The sequence below is a fragment of the Populus trichocarpa genome, chromosome 4 (assembly GCF_000002775.5).
Source record: "Populus trichocarpa isolate Nisqually-1 chromosome 4, P.trichocarpa_v4.1, whole genome shotgun sequence".
Lineage (NCBI taxonomy): Eukaryota > Viridiplantae > Streptophyta > Magnoliopsida > Malpighiales > Salicaceae > Populus > Populus trichocarpa.
Window position 1 is genome coordinate 764,136 of NC_037288.2, and position 26,656 is coordinate 790,791.

General features: G+C 33.6%; 1 protein-coding gene across 10 annotated transcripts; it reads left to right on the forward strand.

The window, feature by feature from the left end:
• Positions 1–1,216: 1,216 nt before the first annotated feature.
• Positions 1,217–23,699, forward strand: LOC112325816 (AAA-ATPase ASD, mitochondrial). Of its 10 annotated transcripts, none has more exons than XM_052452377.1 (2): positions 1,217–2,308; positions 23,102–23,699. In XM_052452377.1, exons 1-2 carry the CDS (start codon positions 1,283–1,285, stop codon positions 23,525–23,527), a joined length of 1,452 nt encoding a protein of 483 aa, XP_052308337.1. In that variant the 5' UTR covers positions 1,217–1,282; the 3' UTR covers positions 23,528–23,699. The 10 variants fall into 10 exon arrangements, with proteins under 10 accessions (XP_052308337.1, XP_052308335.1, XP_052308334.1 ...); XM_052452375.1 differs by having other exon boundaries at positions 1,217–2,204; positions 22,992–23,699; XM_052452374.1 differs by having other exon boundaries at positions 1,217–1,698; positions 22,486–23,699.
• The last annotated feature ends 2,957 nt before the right edge of the window (positions 23,700–26,656 follow it).

Consider the following 26,656-nt stretch of genomic DNA (forward strand, 5'->3'; position numbering starts at 1 on the left):
GCAAAAGTATTTCAGATTTTTAAAATAAATGCTCAAATTATTATTTTTTATAATTGATTTTTAAAACTTCTCAAAAGTAGTTCTTCAAGAAAAAATAATTTTAAAAGTCAATTTAGGTTTTAATTAGAAGAAATTACAGTTTGAGGGTCAAATTGCACTTTTTAGAAGTTAATTTGGTCAAATCAGTGGCTTAATTACATAAATATTGAAGTTTGATAGGCAATTAGGAACTTGACTGAAGAAATTCAAAACCAAGTATCAAACTAGAAAAGATGCATGAATATAGGACTGAAATTAACCAAATCAAGGGCCATTTTAAAGTAATTGGAACTTTGTTAGTATATTAAGAGTCAAAATGCACAAATTCAAAACCAAGAATAAAAAAAAAAAATCAGTCAACTTAAGGGTCGATATTTGAGTCTGACGGGTGTTAAATTATATGCAACTAAAAAGTTTTTATTTCACTCAATGTTCATGAAATATATTTTCATATATTAATTAAGCATACAACGAATGTAATTTTGGTTTGTTTATATGGCTTCAATTTAATAAGATTAATTTCATTCATAAACTTGTTTTGATTAAATAAATATGTAGAATAATAATAATTTTTACTTTGATAATTAGATAATATTTGTATAATCACAATACATAATACATGTATTAACTTCAATGTTTTTGGATAAAAAATAAACAACCATGATAAATTATTTTGGATTAAGAGTCTTAGTCGACTTAAAATTCAGTAAAAACTAAAAAAAGACTTGCCGGGGTGAATCAAACAACATGGATCGATCAAAGTTAAAGTAGTTTTAATTTAGTATTTCCAAATTGTAACTGGGGTTAACCAATTCTTTGTCCTGGCCAATTGGCCCTTTCATTTCCATTGAGAATCCCACATAATTATCCAATTTATTCTTTGATATACAGAGAGGTAAAAAATGGAGGCTGGATCGAGCCAACCACCCAGCGTACGTCTTTCATGGAGAGTGATGTTACACCTTGGCTTTAAGATGATTAAAATAAGTAAAGTGTCGAAGGACAAATATATTATGTTTGTTGAAAGACAAATAAAGATACTCCAACAAATCCTAACGATAAATACCATGAACTACTGAGGCGGGCAATATTTTTCGTGTCGGCTAACTTGATCGCCAAGTCTTCAAGTCCTCAATAAAAAAATTCTGATAAGAAAAAAAAAAAAAACTTCACTAGCTTATAAATATGGCACTACTTTCAATATTGTGATCGAAGCCAAGACACCAGGTTGATAACTAGAAAAATGTGGACTGAGCTAAGCGCCACCATATCTAGTCTAGCGGTTGTTTTCTTCATGTTTGAAAAATATTTGAACTATTTTCCTTATACAATTCGTGGGTATGCTGAAAGAAATTTTCGGAAGGTGGTTAATTTTGTGAACCCTTATGTCGCAATTTCTTTCCATGAATTCACAAGTGAACGCCTCAAGCGTAGCGATGCCTTCTTCGCCATTCAAAACTATCTCAGCACCAGCTCTACCGAGAATGCTAAGAGACTCAAGGCTGATGTTGTCAAAGAAAGCCAATCTGTAGTCCTCAGCATGGAGGATTATGAAGAAGTTACCGATGTTTTCAACGGGGTCAGGGTCTGGTGGGCATCAGGCAAAATTCCCCCCCAATCAAAATCCATTTCTTGGTTTCCTGGCTCTGAAGAGAAGAGGTATTACAAGCTCACTTTCCATAAACGTTATCGGGAAATCATCACCAAGTCTTATGTAGAACATGTTCTGAAAAAAGGAAAGGAAATTGCAGTGAAGAACAGACAGAGGATGCTGTACACAAACAATCCTAGCAAGGACTGGCACGGGTGGAAGCCTACCAAGTGGGGCAATATAGTGTTTGAGCATCCTTCTACATTCGATACTTTGGCAATGGACACAGCGAAGAAAGAAGAGATCAAGAAGGACCTAATCAAGTTCAGCAAAGGGAAAGACTATTACGCAAAAATCGGGAAGGCCTGGAAGCGTGGTTATCTCCTTTATGGTCCTCCCGGAACTGGAAAATCATCTATGATTGCTGCCATGGCTAATTTATTGGATTATGATGTTTATGATTTGGAGTTGACAACTATAAAGGACAACAGCGAGCTGCGGAAGCTACTCATTGAAACGAAAGGAAAGTCTATTATTGTGATTGAGGATATTGATTGCTCGCTTGATCTTACAGGTCAGAGAAAGAAAAGGAAGGAGAAAGATGATGATGAAGCAGACAAAGAGAAGGATCCGATTTCTAAGAAGAAAAAGGAGGCAGAAGAAGAAAGCGGCAGTAAGGTTACTTTATCAGGGCTTTTGAACGTTATTGATGGAATTTGGTCTGCTTGTGGTGGAGAAAGGATTATTATATTCACTACCAATTACGTGGACAAACTCGATCCTGCTTTGATTAGGAGGGGGAGGATGGATAAGCATATAGTAATGTCATATTGCTGCTTTGAAGCATTCAAGGTGCTAGCAAAGAATTATTTGGATATTGAATCGCATGAATTATTTGGGAAAATCGAAGAGTTGTTTGTTGAGTCAAAGATGTCCCCAGCTGATGTTGCTGATAGTTTGATGCCAAAGTCTGACGAACAAGATGAGGAGACTTGTTTGAAGAGATTGGTTGAGGCTCTTGAAGCTTCAAAGGAGGAAGCTAGAAAGAAATCAGAAGAAGAAGCAATGCTGAAGACCAAGGATGGAGTAGTCACTGAAGGTTAGGACAGAATGGAACCATTTGGGACATGAAGCAGCTTGGTTGGATCACAGCGTTGTTGCAGTTAAAGGGTATTTTATGGTGTTTTCTTGTACCTTATATTTCTATTGTTTTCAGCTCCATGTCAATGCTCATGCACCGATTTATGGCAATAGTTGGCCAGCATAGCCTTCTTTACTTGTTTTGCACTGATCAGATTGTGATGATTTTTTTTTTAATTTTTTTATTGTTATATATCAAGTTTAGGCAGAGTTCAGTGAATTAGAAACTGATGAAATCATTTAAGGAAAACCTCACAAATACCCTTCAACTATACAAGTTTTCTCCAAGTTATCCCTAAATAGTTTTTGAAATTCCCAATTACAGTTTCTTTATAAAGCTTGACAGAAAACTTCTTGTTTTCTGTTAAATGATTCTGACAAAAGTTTTTAATTGAGGAATCCAAATAATTTGATGGTAAAACTGATATTAAAAGAAAAAAATTGGTGTAAAACTGATTAATTATCTCAATAGTTTGGTGATATATTTTATACTTAATTAACTATCTTATGAAAGCATATAGTTTTATGTTGTTAAAATACTGAGAGGTTACTTGCGTTGACACGTTTGCTTTTACCAAGTGACGGGCAATTTAGCCTCAAGGATAGAAGGTATAACCATTGACAGAAACGTTTCCATTTCCTTCAACCATCCAAAATTTAGCAAGCAAATACTCTACTTTCATTAGTGGTTCCGTTCTTTTACGCATATATTTATACTGCAATTTTATTATTCCTTTCGTTTATTATAAGCTTTTTAGTTCTGCATATATTTACTTTACACTAAACCATTTAATAACAATCTAACAGCAGTCACCAATAATGGGAGGAAGTGGAGCAATTTAGCAATGGCTTCTCTGCTTATGCTGTTAGCCCAAGTGAAAACATTAACAGAATTCCGACAGCCCCATCACAAGCATTTTCTTCTTCATTTCTCTTCACTCCCTGGCAAACTGCTACTGCCTAATTGCCAATTTATACTGCCAGTCATGGAGAGCAATGACGCTCTTTAGCCCTTTGCTGCTTTCCTAGTATCAGAATTTAAATCACTGTTCTCTCAAATTTTTACTCCTTTATTCCTTTATTTATGAAGTGAACAAACTGCTAATGCTAATTGCCTATATGAAGTTGGTATGTTTGGTGCTGAAACCCTGTAAATGTCCCCTCCCTAAATCCCTTTGTGACTTTCTTATTATCAGAATTTAAATCACTGCTCTCTCAAATCTGTAACTCATAATTTAAGAAGTAAACAAATCCCATATGTATAATTCTGTTGAACCTGAACTTTTCTGAATCAAAAGCTGATAAATAACTCAATCAATTTGCAAAATTTATACCGAACAGACTTTTGGTCATATGCTTTCACTAAAAAGTGTGCATTGGAAAAGAAAACTTAAATTGCCATCACCCTGAAATTAAGACAAGCTAGCCATATCAGTATCCAACCCTTCTGCAAATTCCAACCCTTCTGCAAATTCCGCACCCTTTCACCATCAGGAGAAAAATAAATGTCTCTTGCTATCTTCAGAATAAAATGGAAGATATCAGAACTACTCGTAATTGGAGTTCACGGAAAATTGACGCATTAAACTTGTCTTCATTTCTCTTTGATGACATCCACCCTGTTACGTCATGGTTTCAGTTTCCAATTTGGATTTAGAGTTGTAGTGCACTTCAAATTCAGAAAATGCTAAAAAAAGACTTGCTGTGGTGAAACAAAATTATCACAAGGATAACTGGGCTGGTGGGTGCTATCATTTCGATTAGAAACGAGAAAAAAACAAAAAAATTAATTAAATTGAAAAAATAAAAAAATATATAATTAAAAAAACTGAATCGTGAAAAAAAATCGATTAAACATATTAGAAATTTAAAAAAACCGACCGGTTCGGTTAAGCCTGAAACCGAATCAAAACCGAACCGAAAAACCCGAGCTAAACCGGAAAAAACCGAGTCAAACCGGAAAAACTGAGCCAAACAGAAAAAACCGATTTTTGTTCTAAAATAACAGAACTGAATCGAGTCTAAACCGATCGGTTTGAACCAATGTTAATTTTTCTTTTAAAAAAACCAATTTAAATATTTTTTTAATAAAAAACCAAACTAAATCAAATAAAAAAAATGAAGGTGGAGTTGATAGTCATTCAATTAAAATTGAATGGTCGTGCCTGTACCTAGTAGGAGAAGTAAGCAAACCCGTAAGAGTTAGGACACGCTCAAGATTTATGAATGGAAAAATTAAGATGAAGAAGAAGAAGAAGAAGAAGAAGAAGAAGAACGCGGCGCACTTCCTTCCTTTCATGTGTACTTGAATTATGGATTCTTAAAGGAGGAAATGTTCTAAAAATTCAATCTTAAGAATAATTTGCAGGTTTTTAAACAATCAAGAGATCCCTTGCTATGATCAAACCCAAACATGATGAAAACAAGCAACAACATGGAAACTCTAAAAGACTCGAATGGGTAAAATAATGCGATAGAAGAGAATGTGACCTTTGGTAAACTCATTTATGAGAGGATATAGATATGATTTTATTAAATTATAATATTTATTTTGATGATAATTATAATGTTAATTATAGAATAAATCTTAATGAAAATAATAATAGGGATTATATCGTAAATGATATCCTTATTGATAAGTAGTTAGATGTTAATAGTAAAAACAACATGATATTAGGAGTTTAACCAAAAAAAATATTATTGATTTAGACTATACTAATCCATATTATTAATAATTTAATATTATTATAAAATTATATTTATTAAAAGATTATAGGGATACAAGGCATAAACTTTTCAAATGATTAATATAATGATTTCCTAGAAAGTAACAATTGGGATTAATTTGTGTTCAAACCACAGACTTGCACTCAACAGTTTTGATTTAATGTTAATTTTAAAATAATTTTTTTGGCAGCCCATGATCATATTTGTCCAGATTCATAGACTTTAATACAACATTTTGAGGTGGTGTTATTAAAATTTTGAGAGGTTACTTGCATTGATACTATTTGTACGGAGTGGCGTGTAATTTAATTAGCTTTAAAGATATAGGGTATAATACAGCGTTTTTATTCTCTTCTTTTCACCCAAAATTTAGCAAGTAAATACTCTATTCATATTAATTCTGCATACATTTACTTTACACAAAACAATTATTTTAATAACAATCTAACAGAAGTCACTAATAATGGGAGGAAGTGTAGCAATTTAGCAATGGCTTCTCGATCTGCTAGCTAAAATGCTGAGACTAGAGGTTTGTCTGGTTATTAACTTTAAAAAAACAAAGACTAATCTTAATTCACGTGTATGTTGATGCGAGCATGAGGAAACCTATCTTCGAATTAAAAAAAATTGTTAATATATTGAACATACGTGTTAAAAACTATATAAGGTCATGCCTAGCTTATTGTTGAAAAACATTCGACCAATAACATATATCGATAATCAATTGCTGTGCTTTTTTTTTTTTTTCTAAATATTAATTCATAAAAATTCCTTGCTTCACCAAATGATATAGGCTGAATCTACAAGTCATTAATTTTCAGATTTGATTCGACAATCCATGTAAGATGCCAAAATCATTTGAAAGTAGGAAAACTGGTTCAGTTTCAATTAGCTAATTATGGTATATATTGAAGGGATTAATTGTTGATGTTCTTTTTCTGTAATCGATGCTGATTGTTGGATATACTCTAGTGGGTACATGTCTCCGGAGTACGCAATGCATGGACAGTACTCCGTCAAGTCAGACGTGTATAGTTTCGGTGTCTTGATACTCGAGATTATCAGTGGCAAAAAGAACAGCAGTTTCTATCAATCAGACAATGGCATGGACCCTCTAAGCTATGTAAGAGAAAATTAATTGTACACATTTTTATTTTATTTATGCCAAGATCAACGACGGGGAGAAAAAGAGAACGTTTCTGAACATAGCTATTGATGGTTGCAGGCATGGAAACATTGGACAAATGGGACAGCACTGGAACTAATGGATGCAAGCTTAGGACATTCTTACTCCAGAAATGAGATCGCTAGATGCCTCCATATTGCCTTATTGTGTGTTCAAGAAGATCCAAACAATAGACCACCATTGACAACAATAGTTCTCATGCTCACTAGTTTCTCTGTAACGCTACCATTGCCTCGGAAGCCGGCATATTGTGTGCGAAGCAGGACCGGCTCGAGCTTACCAATAACAGAGCTGGAGTCTGACCGATCTACATCCAAGTCGAAGCCTTTGTCCGTGAATGATGTGTCAATCACAAAACTATATCCTCGTTAATGCAAAGAAATGAATCTTCAAAACAGGCATGCGTGTTAGTTTATACAGAGGGTAGGAGGAGAAAATTTATGAAAGCTGTGAAGTTCCAAAAAGTTCATTATGACATATTTTCTTCCCAAAACAATTCAATGAAGAGCGCTTGTCCTTGCATTTTATGAATGTAGACTTTGACGCCCATGTTGATTGTGTTCTAAAAAATTTAAAAAATGCAAAAATTTCCTAAATATAAATTTCCCAAAACAATTGAATTTTTTATAATTTTTTACCCATTCGCCTTTTGCTTTCACATTGACATTTTTCTAAAATATCAAACAATGATTTTTTTTTAAAAAAAAAACGAGGAACACAATTAATAAACAGGAGGCAGTAATTTAAACATTGAAAACCCCTTCACCACACTATCATCACCAACCAAGTTTGAAGCACCTCTTCCCTAATCGCAGCCAACAAACCCAGTAATGCAACCCCTATTCCCTCCATTCACGGCAATTTCACGACAACTTCAACACTAGAAGCCACCGACCAGCCACAATGATGGAAACTCTTAGCAACAAAATAGCTTTAACAACCTATCGAGGACCCAAACCACCACAAATAGCAGCCTTGATTGTTATTTTATTTTAAAAAAAGAGAAAGTTGTTACATTAGAGAGAGAAAGAAGATCGGAACTTTAGGTCGCCCGATCTCCTTCTGTAAGCGGCAATGAACAACACCGCCAACACAAAAACAAAGATGAAAAGGAGGCACACCTTATAGGCCCATCCAGGCGCCTCCTAGACCCGCGCAGCACATGCAACGATGAGCCAAAACTTTTATTCTGCACTAGCACGTGGCTTGCACGCGCCTCCATTGGATCTTTTTGAAAATGAAATGCTGACTTCTTTCGAAGTTGGAATGGTAGAGAAGGATAAGGCCCACTAGGCCTTCCATTAATAAATTAAAGAATTGGGCATGAATGATCCAAGATTGAGAAAGCCCATCTATGCACTTGTCATCACTGGCTGCTATTGGGCCACGCCTTAATTACGGATTGAATTCGGTTGGGCCACGTTTCACATGCCCACTAGTCAATTTTCCTTGTTGCTTTCCTGGTGCTTGATTTTCTACCAGAATTAAGTTTGTTTCCCTTTGCCACGTTACTTACAAAAGTCTTTCTAACCAAACAAGAAGGAAGATGATTTTCATGGAGCTTATTGAACCAAGAAGAGGTCAACTCCCTTTGAAGAACTCCGCTGACAAGATGTGCAAGCTTTTGAGAGTAATTAAGAGCAATTGAAGACAGTTTCAGTTTCCTGGCGAAGATTTACTGAACAAAAATAAGCATGGTGTGAAAAAATCCAACTCATTAACATTTTTCTTCACAGAATAATTATACTATTTTTCTGTACTTTAGAGCGTAGAGCATGGTTATTAAATCCGAATTAAACGTAGTCGACCCTCAGGCAAACCTAGATGAGATCCGATATTTTTTTTCAAATATATTTTTTTATATATATTTTTTAATTGATTATTAATACTTTTTAAAATTTACTATATAAATATTAGAAAAATAATTGATTATTTTTTTAGCCATTTTCTTAATAATAATATAGACTATTATCTAAAAAAAAAAAACTAGAAGCATCTCAAAACTCTAATTGACAGATAATTGCAAATGTAAATCCCTTCGTCGAAAAACATTTTGTAGAAAATTCAAAGAAATGTTCACACACAAGGAAAGCAGAGAGCAACGCGGCAAAGAACAGTGATTGATAATGACTCTCCGTCCACTAGCATTGCAACGCACGCATTACGTTGAAGACTTGTGTCTCCTTTAGCACTTCTGTTGCCATCCAACAACAGTTTTCACGTAACAAATTTCCACAAATTAATTTGATTAGGATTCTTCCATATTTTTTTTCCATATTCTCATTGAATTTTTGATGAGTCAGTTCTGCACAACAATGGAGTAGTTTTGAAAGTTGATCGAGACCTTTACCTATTTTTACAGTGAATGCAAGCATTATTTACTTCATTGACTTGAATCTTCATATATTCGCAGCCCTGATAGCAAAAATAACTTCAAACATGCATATTTCGGGTTACTAGATCTAGTTATTAATTTTAAAATTCTAAAAATTAATTGAGATATATATAAATTAATCTGAATGCTCATAATTAAAAATAAATACAAACCCGTAAAAAAGTTTATAAAATAGTGAGTGAGGTAGTTGTGGTGCTGTACTCTACAAGTATCCTCGTAAAAATAAAAGTACGGACAATTTGTTTCCACTGTTGTTGCCTTAAATTCAACATCCTATTATCAGAATTTAAATCACTGCTCACTCAAATCTGTAATTCATATATAATTTAAGAAGTTAACGAATCCCATCTAATCCCATATGTATAATTTTTTTGAACCTGAAACTTTTCATAATCAAGAGCTAATAAATAACTCAATCAATTTTCAAAGTTTATACCGAAGAGACTTTTGGTCATATGCTTTCACTAAAAGCGTGCGCATTAGAAAAGAACACTTAAACTGCCACCGCCATAGAAGACAAAGATGACCATATCAGTATCCAAGAAATGCAAGTTCCGCATCATTACACCATCAGGAAAAAAACAATTTCTCTTGCTATCTTCGGAATATAATAAGGAAGATATCAGAACTACTACCAATCAGAGTTCTTGCAAAATCGATGCGTTAAACCTGTCATCATTTCTCTTTGATGACATCGGCCCTATTACATCATGGTCGTTTCCGTTTCCAATTTGGATTAAGAGTCTCGGTGTCCTTAAAATTCAGGAAAAACTAAACAAAGACTTGCTGGGATGAATCGAACGATTGGCGTATGCTTTCTTTATGATTGTTTTGGCAGCAACATCAAAGTTGAAGTAATATTAATAAAGCATTGCCACATTGCAACTGGGGTTAGCAATTCTTTGTCTTGGCCTATTGGCCTTTTCATTTACAATGAGGTTCCCTTACAATTATACAATTTATTCTCTGTATAATATACAGAGGTCAAAAGAGTAGGCTGGAGCCAACCACCCAGCATCTTCCTTGGAGAGTGATATTTCCGTAGTGAATGTGGCTTATGTGTGGCATTGTGGCGATCATATTCCTAGATTGGAATAATTAGAAATGATGTAGGTGGAAAGTACAAGGAACTTTTCCTTTATTAATAGAAAAAAAAAGGGAATTGTCATCTTGTATTTTGATTACTAGGAACTCTAACTGGTCTCAGAGTTTGGGTAAGAGAACTAATTGCGTAAAGAAAAGTTATTAGCACCCTTAATACGTCTTACCTAAGATAAGCTGCATTGTATATTTGTTTGATATAAACTAAAAAAATATTGTGTTTTCTAATTGTTAGCATGTTTAAGGTTGAAGAAAAATACTCCCCAATAAGAAGGTTGTTATCTTATTAGGTTCAAAACCTAACCGTTCTAATATCAATATAAAAATAAAACTAAACTATTTTTTTATTTAATATCAGGAATATATATGTCTTGCGTATAAGTTCATAATTTCATATATTAAAAAAAATTATTTTTGTATTTTTGAAATGCATGCCAAAATTCTTTGGAATCTTACAAACTTGTTGTAAAATTCATTGCAAAAGTATTTCAGATTTTTAAAATAAATTCTCAAATTATTATTTTTTATAATTAATTTTTAAAATTTCTCAAAAGTAGTTCTGCAAGAAAAAATGATTTTTAAAGTCAATTTAAATTTTAATAAAAAGAAATTAAAGTTTGAGGGTTGATATTTGAGTTCCACGGGTGTTAAACTGTATACAACTAAAAAGTTTTTATTTCACTCAATGTTCATGAAATATATTAATTAAATATGCAACGAATGTAATTTTGGTTTGTTTATATGGCTTCAATTTAATAAGACTAATTACATTCATAAACTTGTTTTGATTAAATAAATATATAGAATAATAATAATTTTTAATTTGATAATTAGATAATATTTGTATAATCACAATACATGATACATGTATTAACTTCAATGTTTTTGGATAAAAAATAAAGAACCATGATAAATTATTTTGGATTAAGAGTCTTAGTCGACTTAAAATTCAGTAAAAACTAAAAAAAAGACTTGCTGGGGTGAATCAAACAACATGCATCGATCAAAGTTAAAGTAGTTTTAATTTAGTATTTCCAAATTGTAAGTGGGGTTAACCAATTCTTTGTCCTGCCCTATTGGCCCTTTCATTTCCATTGAGAATCCCATATAATTATCCAATTTATTCTTTGACATACAGAGGTCAAAAGTGGAGGCTGGATCGAGCCAACCACCCTGCGTCTTCCATGGAGAGTGATGTTACAACTTGGCTTTATGATGATTAAAATAAGTAAAGTGTCGAAGGACAAATATATATTATGTTGGTAGAAAGACAAATAAAGATACTCCAATAAACCCTAACGATAAGTTCCATGAATTACTGAGGCGGGCAATATTTATCGTGTCGGCTAACTTGATCATCAAGTCTTCAAGTCCTCAATAAAAAAAAATTGATAAGAAAAAAAAAAAAAAAAAAAAACTTCACTAGCTTATAAATATGGCACTACTTTCAATATTGTGATCGAAGCCAAGACACCAGGTTGATACCTAGAAAAATGTGGACTGAGCTAAGCGCCACCATATCTAGTCTAGCGGTTGCTTTCTTCATGTTTGAAAAATATTTGAACTTTTTTCCTTATACAATTCGTTGGTATGCTGAAAGAAATTTTCGGAAGGTGGTTAATTTTGTGAACCCTTATGTCGAAATTTCTTTCCATGAATTCACAAGTGAACGCCTCAAGCGTAGCGATGCCTTCTTTGCCATTCAAAACTATCTCGGCACCATCTCTACCGAGAATGCTAGGAGACTCAAGGCTGATGTTGTCAAAGACAGCCAATCTGTAGTCCTCAGCATGGATGCTAATGAAGAAGTTACCGATGTTTTCAACGGGGTCAGGGTCTGGTGGGCATCAGGCAAAATTCCCCCCCAATCAAAATCCATTTCTTTGTTTCCTGGCTCTGAAGAGAAGAGGTATTACAAGCTCACTTTCCATAAACATTATCGGGAAATCATCACCAAGTCTTATGTACAACATGTTCTGAAAAAAGGAAAGGAAATTGCAGTGAAGAACAGACAGAGGATGCTGTACACAAACAATCCTAGCAAGGACTGGCACGGGTGGAAGTCTACCAAGTGGGGCAATATAGTGTTTGAGCATCCTTCTACATTCGATACTTTGGCAATGGACACAGCGAAGAAAGAAGAGATCAAGAAGGACCTAATCAAGTTCAGCAAAGGGAAAGACTATTACGCAAAAATCGGGAAGGCCTGGAAGCGTGGTTATCTCCTTTATGGTCCTCCCGGAACTGGAAAATCATCTATGATTGCTGCCATGGCTAATTTATTGGATTATGATGTTTATGATTTGGAGTTGACAACTATAAAGGACAACAGCGAGTTGCGGAAGCTACTCATTGAAACGAAAGGAAAGTCTATTATTGTGATTGAGGATATTGATTGCTCGCTTGATCTTACAGGTCAGAGAAAGAAAAGGAAGGAGAAAGATGATGATGAAGCAGACAAAGAGAAGGATCCGATTTCCAAGATGAAAAGGGAGGCAGAAGAAGAAAGCGGCAGCGGCAGTAAGGTTACTTTATCAGGGCTTTTGAACGTTATTGATGGAATTTGGTCTGCTTGTGGTGGAGAAAGGATTATTATATTCACTACCAATTACGTGGACAAACTCGATCCTGCTTTGATTAGGAGGGGGAGGATGGATAAGCATATAGTAATGTCATATTGCTGCTTTGAAGCATTCAAGGTGCTAGCCAAGAATTATTTGGATATTGAATCGCATGAATTATTTGGGAAAATCGAAGAGTTGTTTGTTGAGACAAAGATGTCCCCAGCTGATGTTGCTGATAATTTGATGCCAAAGTCTGACGAACAAGATGAGGAGACTTGTTTGAAGAGATTGGTTGAGGCTCTTGAAGCTTCAAAGGAGGAAGCTAGAAAGAAATCAGAAGAAGAAGCAATGCTGAAGACCAAGGATGGAGTAGTCACTGAAGGTTAGGACAGAATGGAACCATTTGGGACATGAAGCAGCTTGGTTGGATCACAGCGTTGTTGCAGTTAAAGGGTATTTTATGGTGTTTTCTTGTACCTTATATTTCTATTGTTTTCAGCTCCATGTCAATGCTCATGCACCGATTTATGGCAATAGTTGGCCAGCATAGCCTTCTTTACTTGTTTTGCACTGATCAGATTGTGATGATTTTTTTTTTAATTTTTTTATTGTTATATATCAAGTTTAGGCAGAGTTCAGTGAATTAGAAACTGATGAAATCATTTAAGGAAAACCTCACAAATACCCTTCAACTATACAAGTTTTCTCCAAGTTATCCCTAAATAGTTTTTGAAATTCCCAATTACAGTTTCTTTATAAAGCTTGACAGAAAACTTCTTGTTTTCTGTTAAATGATTCTGACAAAAGTTTTTAATTGAGGAATCCAAATAATTTGATGGTAAAACTGATATTAAAAGAAAAAAATTGGTGTAAAACTGATTAATTATCTCAATAGTTTGGTGATATATTTTATACTTAATTAACTATCTTATGAAAGCATATAGTTTTATGTTGTTAAAATACTGAGAGGTTACTTGCGTTGACACGTTTGCTTTTACCAAGTGACGGGCAATTTAGCCTCAAGGATAGAAGGTATAACCATTGACAGAAACGTTTCCATTTCCTTCAACCATCCAAAATTTAGCAAGCAAATACTCTACTTTCATTAGTGGTTCCGTTCTTTTACGCATATATTTATACTGCAATTTTATTATTCCTTTCGTTTATTATAAGCTTTTTAGTTCTGCATATATTTACTTTACACTAAACCATTTAATAACAATCTAACAGCAGTCACCAATAATGGGAGGAAGTGGAGCAATTTAGCAATGGCTTCTCTGCTTATGCTGTTAGCCCAAGTGAAAACATTAACAGAATTCCGACAGCCCCATCACAAGCATTTTCTTCTTCATTTCTCTTCACTCCCTGGCAAACTGCTACTGCCTAATTGCCAATTTATACTGCCAGTCATGGAGAGCAATGACGCTCTTTAGCCCTTTGCTGCTTTCCTAGTATCAGAATTTAAATCACTGTTCTCTCAAATTTTTACTCCTTTATTCCTTTATTTATGAAGTGAACAAACTGCTAATGCTAATTGCCTATATGAAGTTGGTATGTTTGGTGCTGAAACCCTGTAAATGTCCCCTCCCTAAATCCCTTTGTGACTTTCTTATTATCAGAATTTAAATCACTGCTCTCTCAAATCTGTAACTCATAATTTAAGAAGTAAACAAATCCCATATGTATAATTCTGTTGAACCTGAACTTTTCTGAATCAAAAGCTGATAAATAACTCAATCAATTTGCAAAATTTATACCGAACAGACTTTTGGTCATATGCTTTCACTAAAAAGTGTGCATTGGAAAAGAAAACTTAAATTGCCATCACCCTGAAATTAAGACAAGCTAGCCATATCAGTATCCAACCCTTCTGCAAATTCCAACCCTTCTGCAAATTCCGCACCCTTTCACCATCAGGAGAAAAATAAATGTCTCTTGCTATCTTCAGAATAAAATGGAAGATATCAGAACTACTCGTAATTGGAGTTCACGGAAAATTGACGCATTAAACTTGTCTTCATTTCTCTTTGATGACATCCACCCTGTTACGTCATGGTTTCAGTTTCCAATTTGGATTTAGAGTTGTAGTGCACTTCAAATTCAGAAAATGCTAAAAAAAGACTTGCTGTGGTGAAACAAAATTATCACAAGGATAACTGGGCTGGTGGGTGCTATCATTTCGATTAGAAACGAGAAAAAAACAAAAAAATTAATTAAATTGAAAAAATAAAAAAATATATAATTAAAAAAACTGAATCGTGAAAAAAAATCGATTAAACATATTAGAAATTTAAAAAAACCGACCGGTTCGGTTAAGCCTGAAACCGAATCAAAACCGAACCGAAAAACCCGAGCTAAACCGGAAAAAACCGAGTCAAACCGGAAAAACTGAGCCAAACAGAAAAAACCGATTTTTGTTCTAAAATAACAGAACTGAATTGAGTCTAAACCGATCGGTTTGAACCAATGTTAATTTTTCTTTTAAAAAAACCAATTTAAATATTTTTTTAATAAAAAACCAAACTAAATCAAATAAAAAAAAATGAAGGTGGAGTTGATAGTCATTCAATTAAAATTGAATGGTCGTGCCTGTACCTAGTAGGAGAAGTAAGCAAACCCGTAAGAGTTAGGACACGCTCAAGATTTATGAATGGAAAAATTAAGATGAAGAAGAAGAAGAAGAAGAAGAAGAAGAAGAACGCGGCGCACTTCCTTCCTTTCATGTGTACTTGAATTATGGATTCTTAAAGGAGGAAATGTTCTAAAAATTCAATCTTAAGAATAATTTGCAGGTTTTTAAACAATCAAGAGATCCCTTGCTATGATCAAACCCAAACATGATGAAAACAAGCAACAACATGGAAACTCTAAAAGACTCGAATGGGTAAAATAATGCGATAGAAGAGAATGTGACCTTTGGTAAACTCATTTATGAGAGGATATAGATATGATTTTATTAAATTATAATATTTATTTTGATGATAATTATAATGTTAATTATAGAATAAATCTTAATGAAAATAATAATAGGGATTATATCGTAAATGATATCCTTATTGATAAGTAGTTAGATGTTAATAGTAAAAACAACATGATATTAGGAGTTTAACCAAAAAAAATATTATTGATTTAGACTATACTAATCCATATTATTAATAATTTAATATTATTATAAAATTATATTTATTAAAAGATTATAGGGATACAAGGCATAAACTTTTCAAATGATTAATATAATGATTTCCTAGAAAGTAACAATTGGGATTAATTTGTGTTCAAACCACAGACTTGCACTCAACAGTTTTGATTTAATGTTAATTTTAAAATAATTTTTTTGGCAGCCCATGATCATATTTGTCCAGATTCATAGACTTTAATACAACATTTTGAGGTGGTGTTATTAAAATTTTGAGAGGTTACTTGCATTGATACTATTTGTACGGAGTGGCGTGTAATTTAATTAGCTTTAAAGATATAGGGTATAATACAGCGTTTTTATTCTCTTCTTTTCACCCAAAATTTAGCAAGTAAATACTCTATTCATATTAATTCTGCATACATTTACTTTACACAAAACAATTATTTTAATAACAATCTAACAGAAGTCACTAATAATGGGAGGAAGTGTAGCAATTTAGCAATGGCTTCTCGATCTGCTAGCTAAAATGCTGAGACTAGAGGTTTGTCTGGTTATTAACTTTAAAAAAACAAAGACTAATCTTAATTCACGTGTATGTTGATGCGAGCATGAGGAAACCTATCTTCGAATTAAAAAAAATTGTTAATATATTGAACATACGTGTTAAAAACTATATAAGGTCATGCCTAGCTTATTGTTGAAAAACATTCGACCAATAACATATATCGATAATCAATTGCTGTGCTTTTTTTTTTTTTTCTAAATATTAATTCATAAAAATTCCTTGCTTCACCAAATGATATAGGCTGAATCTACAAGTCATTAATTTTCAGATTTGATTCGACAATCCATGTAAGATGCCAAAATCATTTGAAAGTAGGAAAACTGGTTCAGTTTCAATTAGCTAATTATGGTATATATTGAAGGGATTAATTGTTGATGTTCTTTTTCTGTAATCGATGCTGATTGTTGGATATACTCTAGTGGGTACATGTCTCCGGAGTACGCAATGCATGGACAGTACTCCGTCAAGTCAGACGTGTATAGTTTCGGTGTCTTGATACTCGAGATTATCAGTGGCAAAAAGAACAGCAGTTTCTATCAATCAGACAATGGCATGGACCCTCTAAGCTATGTAAGAGAAAATTAATTGTACACATTTTTATTTTATTTATGCCAAGATCAACGACGGGGAGAAAAAGAGAACGTTTCTGAACATAGCTATTGATGGTTGCAGGCATGGAAACATTGGACAAATGGGACAGCACTGGAACTAATGGATGCAAGCTTAGGACATTCTTACTCCAGAAATGAGATCGCTAGATGCCTCCATATTGCCTTATTGTGTGTTCAAGAAGATCCAAACAATAGACCACCATTGACAACAATAGTTCTCATGCTCACTAGTTTCTCTGTAACGCTACCATTGCCTCGGAAGCCGGCATATTGTGTGCGAAGCAGGACCGGCTCGAGCTTACCAATAACAGAGCTGGAGTCTGACCGATCTACATCCAAGTCGAAGCCTTTGTCCGTGAATGATGTGTCAATCACAGAACTATATCCTCGTTAATGCAAAGAAATGAATCTTCAAAACAGGCATGCGTGTTAGTTTATACAGAGGGTAGGAGGAGAAAATTTATGAAAGCTGTGAAGTTCCAAAAAGTTCATTATGACATATTTTCTTCCCAAAACAATTCAATGAAGAGCGCTTGTCCTTGCATTTTATGAATGTAGACTTTGACGCCCATGTTGATTGTGTTCTAAAAAATTTAAAAAATGCAAAAATTTCCTAAATATAAATTTCCCAAAACAATTGAATTTTTTATAATTTTTTACCCATTCGCCTTTTGCTTTCACATTGACATTTTTCTAAAATATCAAACAATGATTTTTTTTTAAAAAAAAAACGAGGAACACAATTAATAAACAGGAGGCAGTAATTTAAACATTGAAAACCCCTTCACCACACTATCATCACCAACCAAGTTTGAAGCACCTCTTCCCTAATCGCAGCCAACAAACCCAGTAATGCAACCCCTATTCCCTCCATTCACGGCAATTTCACGACAACTTCAACACTAGAAGCCACCGACCAGCCACAATGATGGAAACCCTTAGCAACAAAATAGCTTTAACAACCTATCGAGGACCCAAACCACCACAAATAGCAGCCTTGATTGTTATTTTATTTTAAAAAAAGAGAAAGTTGTTACATTAGAGAGAGAAAGAAGATCGGAACTTTAGGTCGCCCGATCTCCTTCTGTAAGCGGCAATGAACAACACCGCCAACACAAAAACAAAGATGAAAAGGAGGCACACCTTATAGGCCCATCCAGGCGCCTCCTAGACCCGCGCAGCACATGCAACGATGAGCCAAAACTTTTATTCTGCACTAGCACGTGGCTTGCACGCGCCTCCATTGGATCTTTTTGAAAATGAAATGCTGACTTCTTTCGAAGTTGGAATGGTAGAGAAGGATAAGGCCCACTAGGCCTTCCATTAATAAATTAAAGAATTGGGCATGAATGATCCAAGATTGAGAAAGCCCATCTATGCACTTGTCATCACTGGCTGCTATTGGGCCACGCCTTAATTACGGATTGAATTCGGTTGGGCCACGTTTCACATGCCCACTAGTCAATTTTCCTTGTTGCTTTCCTGGTGCTTGATTTTCTACCAGAATTAAGTTTGTTTCCCTTTGCCACGTTACTTACAAAAGTCTTTCTAACCAAACAAGAAGGAAGATGATTTTCATGGAGCTTATTGAACCAAGAAGAGGTCAACTCCCTTTGAAGAACTCCGCTGACAAGATGTGCAAGCTTTTGAGAGTAATTAAGAGCAATTGAAGACAGTTTCAGTTTCCTGGCGAAGATTTACTGAACAAAAATAAGCATGGTGTGAAAAAATCCAACTCATTAACATTTTTCTTCACAGAATAATTATACTATTTTTCTGTACTTTAGAGCGTAGAGCATGGTTATTAAATCCGAATTAAACGTAGTCGACCCTCAGGCAAACCTAGATGAGATCCGATATTTTTTTTCAAATATATTTTTTTATATATATTTTTTAATTGATTATTAATACTTTTTAAAATTTACTATATAAATATTAGAAAAATAATTGATTATTTTTTTAGCCATTTTCTTAATAATAATATAGACTATTATCTAAAAAAAAAAAACTAGAAGCATCTCAAAACTCTAATTGACAGATAATTGCAAATGTAAATCCCTTCGTCGAAAAACATTTTGTAGAAAATTCAAAGAAATGTTCACACACAAGGAAAGCAGAGAGCAACGCGGCAAAGAACAGTGATTGATAATGACTCTCCGTCCACTAGCATTGCAACGCACGCATTACGTTGAAGACTTGTGTCTCCTTTAGCACTTCTGTTGCCATCCAACAACAGTTTTCACGTAACAAATTTCCACAAATTAATTTGATTAGGATTCTTCCATATTTTTTTTCCATATTCTCATTGAATTTTTGATGAGTCAGTTCTGCACAACAATGGAGTAGTTTTGAAAGTTGATCGAGACCTTTACCTATTTTTACAGTGAATGCAAGCATTATTTACTTCATTGACTTGAATCTTCATATATTCGCAGCCCTGATAGCAAAAATAACTTCAAACATGCATATTTCGGGTTACTAGATCTAGTTATTAATTTTAAAATTCTAAAAATTAATTGAGATATATATAAATTAATCTGAATGCTCATAATTAAAAATAAATACAAACCCGTAAAAAAGTTTATAAAATAGTGAGTGAGGTAGTTGTGGTGCTGTACTCTACAAGTATCCTCGTAAAAATAAAAGTACGGACAATTTGTTTCCACTGTTGTTGCCTTAAATTCAACATCCTATTATCAGAATTTAAATCACTGCTCACTCAAATCTGTAATTCATATATAATTTAAGAAGTTAACGAATCCCATCTAATCCCATATGTATAATTTTTTTGAACCTGAAACTTTTCATAATCAAGAGCTAATAAATAACTCAATCAATTTTCAAAGTTTATACCGAAGAGACTTTTGGTCATATGCTTTCACTAAAAGCGTGCGCATTAGAAAAGAACACTTAAACTGCCACCGCCATAGAAGACAAAGATGACCATATCAGTATCCAAGAAATGCAAGTTCCGCATCATTACACCATCAGGAAAAAAACAATTTCTCTTGCTATCTTCGGAATATAATAAGGAAGATATCAGAACTACTACCAATCAGAGTTCTTGCAAAATCGATGCGTTAAACCTGTCATCATTTCTCTTTGATGACATCGGCCCTATTACATCATGGTCGTTTCCGTTTCCAATTTGGATTAAGAGTCTCGGTGTCCTTAAAATTCAGGAAAAACTAAACAAAGACTTGCTGGGATGAATCGAACGATTGGCGTATGCTTTCTTTATGATTGTTTTGGCAGCAACATCAAAGTTGAAGTAATATTAATAAAGCATTGCCACATTGCAACTGGGGTTAGCAATTCTTTGTCTTGGCCTATTGGCCTTTTCATTTACAATGAGGTTCCCTTACAATTATACAATTTATTCTCTGTATAATATACAGAGGTCAAAAGAGTAGGCTGGAGCCAACCACCCAGCATCTTCCTTGGAGAGTGATATTTCCGTAGTGAATGTGGCTTATGTGTGGCATTGTGGCGATCATATTCCTAGATTGGAATAATTAGAAATGATGTAGGTGGAAAGTACAAGGAACTTTTCCTTTATTAATAGAAAAAAAAAGGGAATTGTCATCTTGTATTTTGATTACTAGGAACTCTAACTGGTCTCAGAGTTTGGGTAAGAGAACTAATTGCGTAAAGAAAAGTTATTAGCACCCTTAATACGTCTTACCTAAGATAAGCTGCATTGTATATTTGTTTGATATAAACTAAAAAAATATTGTGTTTTCTAATTGTTAGCATGTTTAAGGTTGAAGAAAAATACTCCCCAATAAGAAGGTTGTTATCTTATTAGGTTCAAAACCTAACCGTTCTAATATCAATATAAAAATAAAACTAAACTATTTTTTTATTTAATATCAGGAATATATATGTCTTGCGTATAAGTTCATAATTTCATATATTAAAAAAAATTATTTTTGTATTTTTGAAATGCATGCCAAAATTCTTTGGAATCTTACAAACTTGTTGTAAAATTCATTGCAAAAGTATTTCAGATTTTTAAAATAAATTCTCAAATTATTATTTTTTATAATTAATTTTTAAAATTTCTCAAAAGTAGTTCTGCAAGAAAAAATGATTTTTAAAGTCAATTTAAATTTTAATAAAAAGAAATTAAAGTTTGAGGGTTGATATTTGAGTTTCACGGGTGTTAAACTGTATACAACTAAAAAGTTTTTATTTCACTCAATGTTCATGAAATATATTAATTAAATATGCAACGAATGTAATTTTGGTTTGTTTATATGGCTTCAATTTAATAAGACTAATTACATTCATAAACTTGTTTTGATTAAATAAATATATAGAATAATAATAATTTTTAATTTGATAATTAGATAATATTTGTATAATCACAATACATGATACATGTATTAACTTCAATGTTTTTGGATAAAAAATAAAGAACCATGATAAATTATTTTGGATTAAGAGTCTTAGTCGACTTAAAATTCAGTAAAAACTAAAAAAAAGACTTGCTGGGGTGAATCAAACAACATGCATCGATCAAAGTTAAAGTAGTTTTAATTTAGTATTTCCAAATTGTAAGTGGGGTTAACCAATTCTTTGTCCTGCCCTATTGGCCCTTTCATTTCCATTGAGAATCCCATATAATTATCCAATTTATTCTTTGACATACAGAGGTCAAAAGTGGAGGCTGGATCGAGCCAACCACCCTGCGTCTTCCATGGAGAGTGATGTTACAACTTGGCTTTATGATGATTAAAATAAGTAAAGTGTCGAAGGACAAATATATATTATGTTGGTAGAAAGACAAATAAAGATACTCCAATAAACCCTAACGATAAGTTCCATGAATTACTGAGGCGGGCAATATTTATCGTGTCGGCTAACTTGATCATCAAGTCTTCAAGTCCTCAATAAAAAAAAATTGATAAGAAAAAAAAAAAAAAAAAAAAACTTCACTAGCTTATAAATATGGCACTACTTTCAATATTGTGATCGAAGCCAAGACACCAGGTTGATACCTAGAAAAATGTGGACTGAGCTAAGCGCCACCATATCTAGTCTAGCGGTTGCTTTCTTCATGTTTGAAAAATATTTGAACTTTTTTCCTTATACAATTCGTTGGTATGCTGAAAGAAATTTTCGGAAGGTGGTTAATTTTGTGAACCCTTATGTCGAAATTTCTTTCCATGAATTCACAAGTGAACGCCTCAAGCGTAGCGATGCCTTCTTTGCCATTCAAAACTATCTCGGCACCATCTCTACCGAGAATGCTAGGAGACTCAAGGCTGATGTTGTCAAAGACAGCCAATCTGTAGTCCTCAGCATGGATGCTAATGAAGAAGTTACCGATGTTTTCAACGGGGTCAGGGTCTGGTGGGCATCAGGCAAAATTCCCCCCCAATCAAAATCCATTTCTTTGTTTCCTGGCTCTGAAGAGAAGAGGTATTACAAGCTCACTTTCCATAAACATTATCGGGAAATCATCACCAAGTCTTATGTACAACATGTTCTGAAAAAAGGAAAGGAAATTGCAGTGAAGAACAGACAGAGGATGCTGTACACAAACAATCCTAGCAAGGACTGGCACGGGTGGAAGTCTACCAAGTGGGGCAATATAGTGTTTGAGCATCCTTCTACATTCGATACTTTGGCAATGGACACAGCGAAGAAAGAAGAGATCAAGAAGGACCTAATCAAGTTCAGCAAAGGGAAAGACTATTACGCAAAAATCGGGAAGGCCTGGAAGCGTGGTTATCTCCTTTATGGTCCTCCCGGAACTGGAAAATCATCTATGATTGCTGCCATGGCTAATTTATTGGATTATGATGTTTATGATTTGGAGTTGACAACTATAAAGGACAACAGCGAGTTGCGGAAGCTACTCATTGAAACGAAAGGAAAGTCTATTATTGTGATTGAGGATATTGATTGCTCGCTTGATCTTACAGGTCAGAGAAAGAAAAGGAAGGAGAAAGATGATGATGAAGCAGACAAAGAGAAGGATCCGATTTCCAAGATGAAAAGGGAGGCAGAAGAAGAAAGCGGCAGCGGCAGTAAGGTTACTTTATCAGGGCTTTTGAACGTTATTGATGGAATTTGGTCTGCTTGTGGTGGAGAAAGGATTATTATATTCACTACCAATTACGTGGACAAACTCGATCCTGCTTTGATTAGGAGGGGGAGGATGGATAAGCATATAGTAATGTCATATTGCTGCTTTGAAGCATTCAAGGTGCTAGCCAAGAATTATTTGGATATTGAATCGCATGAATTATTTGGGAAAATCGAAGAGTTGTTTGTTGAGACAAAGATGTCCCCAGCTGATGTTGCTGATAATTTGATGCCAAAGTCTGACGAACAAGATGAGGAGACTTGTTTGAAGAGATTGGTTGAGGCTCTTGAAGCTTCAAAGGAGGAAGCTAGAAAGAAATCAGAAGAAGAAGCAATGCTGAAGACCAAGGATGGAGTAGTCACTGAAGGTTAGGACAGAATGGAACCATTTGGGACATGAAGCAGCTTGGTTGGATCACAGCGTTGTTGCAGTTAAAGGGTATTTTATGGTGTTTTCTTGTACCTTATATTTCTATTGTTTTCAGCTCCATGTCAATGCTCATGCACCGATTTATGGCAATAGTTGGCCAGCATAGCCTTCTTTACTTGTTTTGCACTGATCAGATTGTGATGATTTTTTTTTTAATTTTTTTATTGTTATATATCAAGTTTAGGCAGAGTTCAGTGAATTAGAAACTGATGAAATCATTTAAGGAAAACCTCACAAATACCCTTCAACTATACAAGTTTTCTCCAAGTTATCCCTAAATAGTTTTTGAAATTCCCAATTACAGTTTCTTTATAAAGCTTGACAGAAAACTTCTTGTTTTCTGTTAAATGATTCTGACAAAAGTTTTTAATTGAGGAATCCAAATAATTTGATGGTAAAACTGATATTAAAAGAAAAAAATTGGTGTAAAACTGATTAATTATCTCAATAGTTTGGTGATATATTTTATACTTAATTAACTATCTTATGAAAGCATATAGTTTTATGTTGTTAAAATACTGAGAGGTTACTTGCGTTGACACGTTTGCTTTTACCAAGTGACGGGCAATTTAGCCTCAAGGATAGAAGGTATAACCATTGACAGAAACGTTTCCATTTCCTTCAACCATCCAAAATTTAGCAAGCAAATACTCTACTTTCATTAGTGGTTCCGTTCTTTTACGCATATATTTATACTGCAATTTTATTATTCCTTTCCTTTCGTTTATTATAAGCTTTTTAGTTCTGCATATATTTACTTTACACTAAACCATTTAATAACAATCTAACAGCAGTCACCAATAATGGGAGGAAGTGGAGCAATTTAGCAATGGCTTCTCTGCTTATGCTGTTAGCCCAAGTGAAAACATTAACAGAATTCCGACAGCCCCATCACAAGCATTTTCTTCTTCATTTCTCTTCACTCCCTGGCAAACTGCTACTGCCTAATTGCCAATTTATACTGCCAGTCATGGAGAGCAATGACGCTCTTTAGCCCTTTGCTGCTTTCCTAGTATCAGAATTTAAATCACTGTTCTCTCAAATTTTTACTCCTTTATTCCTTTATTTATGAAGTGAACAAACTGCTAATGCTAATTGCCTATATGAAGTTGGTATGTTTGGTGCTGAAACCCTGTAAATGTCCCCTCCCTAAATCCCTTTGTGACTTTCTTATTATCAGAATTTAAATCACTGCTCTCTCAAATCTGTAACTCATAATTTAAGAAGTAAACAAATCCCATATGTATAATTCTGTTGAACCTGAACTTTTCTGAATCAAAAGCTGATAAATAACTCAATCAATTTGCAAAATTTATACCGAACAGACTTTTGGTCATATGCTTTCACTAAAAAGTGTGCATTGGAAAAGAAAACTTAAATTGCCATCACCCTGAAATTAAGACAAGCTAGCCATATCAGTATCCAACCCTTCTGCAAATTCCAACCCTTCTGCAAATTCCGCACCCTTTCACCATCAGGAGAAAAATAAATGTCTCTTGCTATCTTCAGAATAAAATGGAAGATATCAGAACTACTCGTAATTGGAGTTCACGGAAAATTGACGCATTAAACTTGTCTTCATTTCTCTTTGATGACATCCACCCTGTTACGTCATGGTTTCAGTTTCCAATTTGGATTTAGAGTTGTAGTGCACTTCAAATTCAGAAAATGCTAAAAAAAGACTTGCTGTGGTGAAACAAAAGATATGCTTGCCTTAGGATTGGTTGGGAGGCAACATCAATGTTAATGTAATGTTAATTTAGTATTCCCAAATTGCAAGTGGGATGATCCAATTCTTTGTCCTGGCCTTTGGCACTCTCGTTTCCGGTGAGAATCCCATATAATTATGCTAATTATGTTGCCTAGAATTATTAGAAGACTAATTAAACTTATGGATTGTTTAGTTTATGGTAATGTGAGTATTTTAATTAAATTAGATATCCAGGTAAGAACTAGCTAGAGAGTATAAAAGCATGCAAAACATTTAGTAATTAAAAAACTAAAAAAGACAAAGCACATATATAGAAGCATAAGATATAGAAACACAATCTAATATATTTTAATTAATATAAAGACATAATTGCTTGTTGAAACTCTTTTTTATAAAGTTAACAAACCTCAAATACTAAGCCTAAAACCATGTTGGCGGAAAAAAAAAACCCCCTTTTATAGCCCAAAAATAAACTAAAGCCTAGTCTAGGTTGTGCGTGCATGCAGGTTTAAGTAGAAAATCCATTTTGCTTATTACCTCTCATTTCTAAAATCTTGAGTGTGGTTTGTCCTATAATTATCAAACTCAGCAAGTCAAGTCTTGAGTTACGTGTCTTAACTCGGATCAACTTAAAAAAATTTAAAACAAATATTTAAAATTTTAATATCTCACATGAAAAGTTAAAGAAACAATTCATATGAATATAAGTTATATATATTATAAATAATGAAGTTTAAGAAATTATTTCAAAGAATTTTTTATTTTATATTGGAAAGATATTATCTTTTCCTTTTAAGTTGAAATATTCAACAAAAAAAATTTCTTATCCCACATTAAAAAAATATAATTTTTTTCTTTTAAATATAAAATATATATATATATTAATGAACTTTTAATTTCACATTGAAAAGATATTTTTTTTTTAATGTTTATATAATAAATTTTTTACAAAAAAAAATATAAGCTTGCGGGTGTAAGGTTGGGTTGAGTAAGAACCTCTAATTACCTCTCATGAGCATGTCTATGCTTCCTAGACCTCACCTTTTATCTTCATCAATAATTGTTTTTGTCCCTCTTTTTGTTCCACAGAGAGATGTTCATGGACATAATATATATAACAAAATATGTGAACCCTATTCAGTGTTTTAATTTTTTTTCATGGGCATGCTATAAATCTCTTGCAATTTCATAGAATTCTCCATGTTGTCAATGTCCATCCCAATGAAAATTGAATTAAAAACATTTGAATATATGTAGGATTCTTCTTCTTCTTCTTTTTTTTTTCAAACTGTTAAGATATTTGTAAACCGATTTATATATTAGTAGAGATTGAATTTTTTTCTTGATTATCTTAGTAGAGT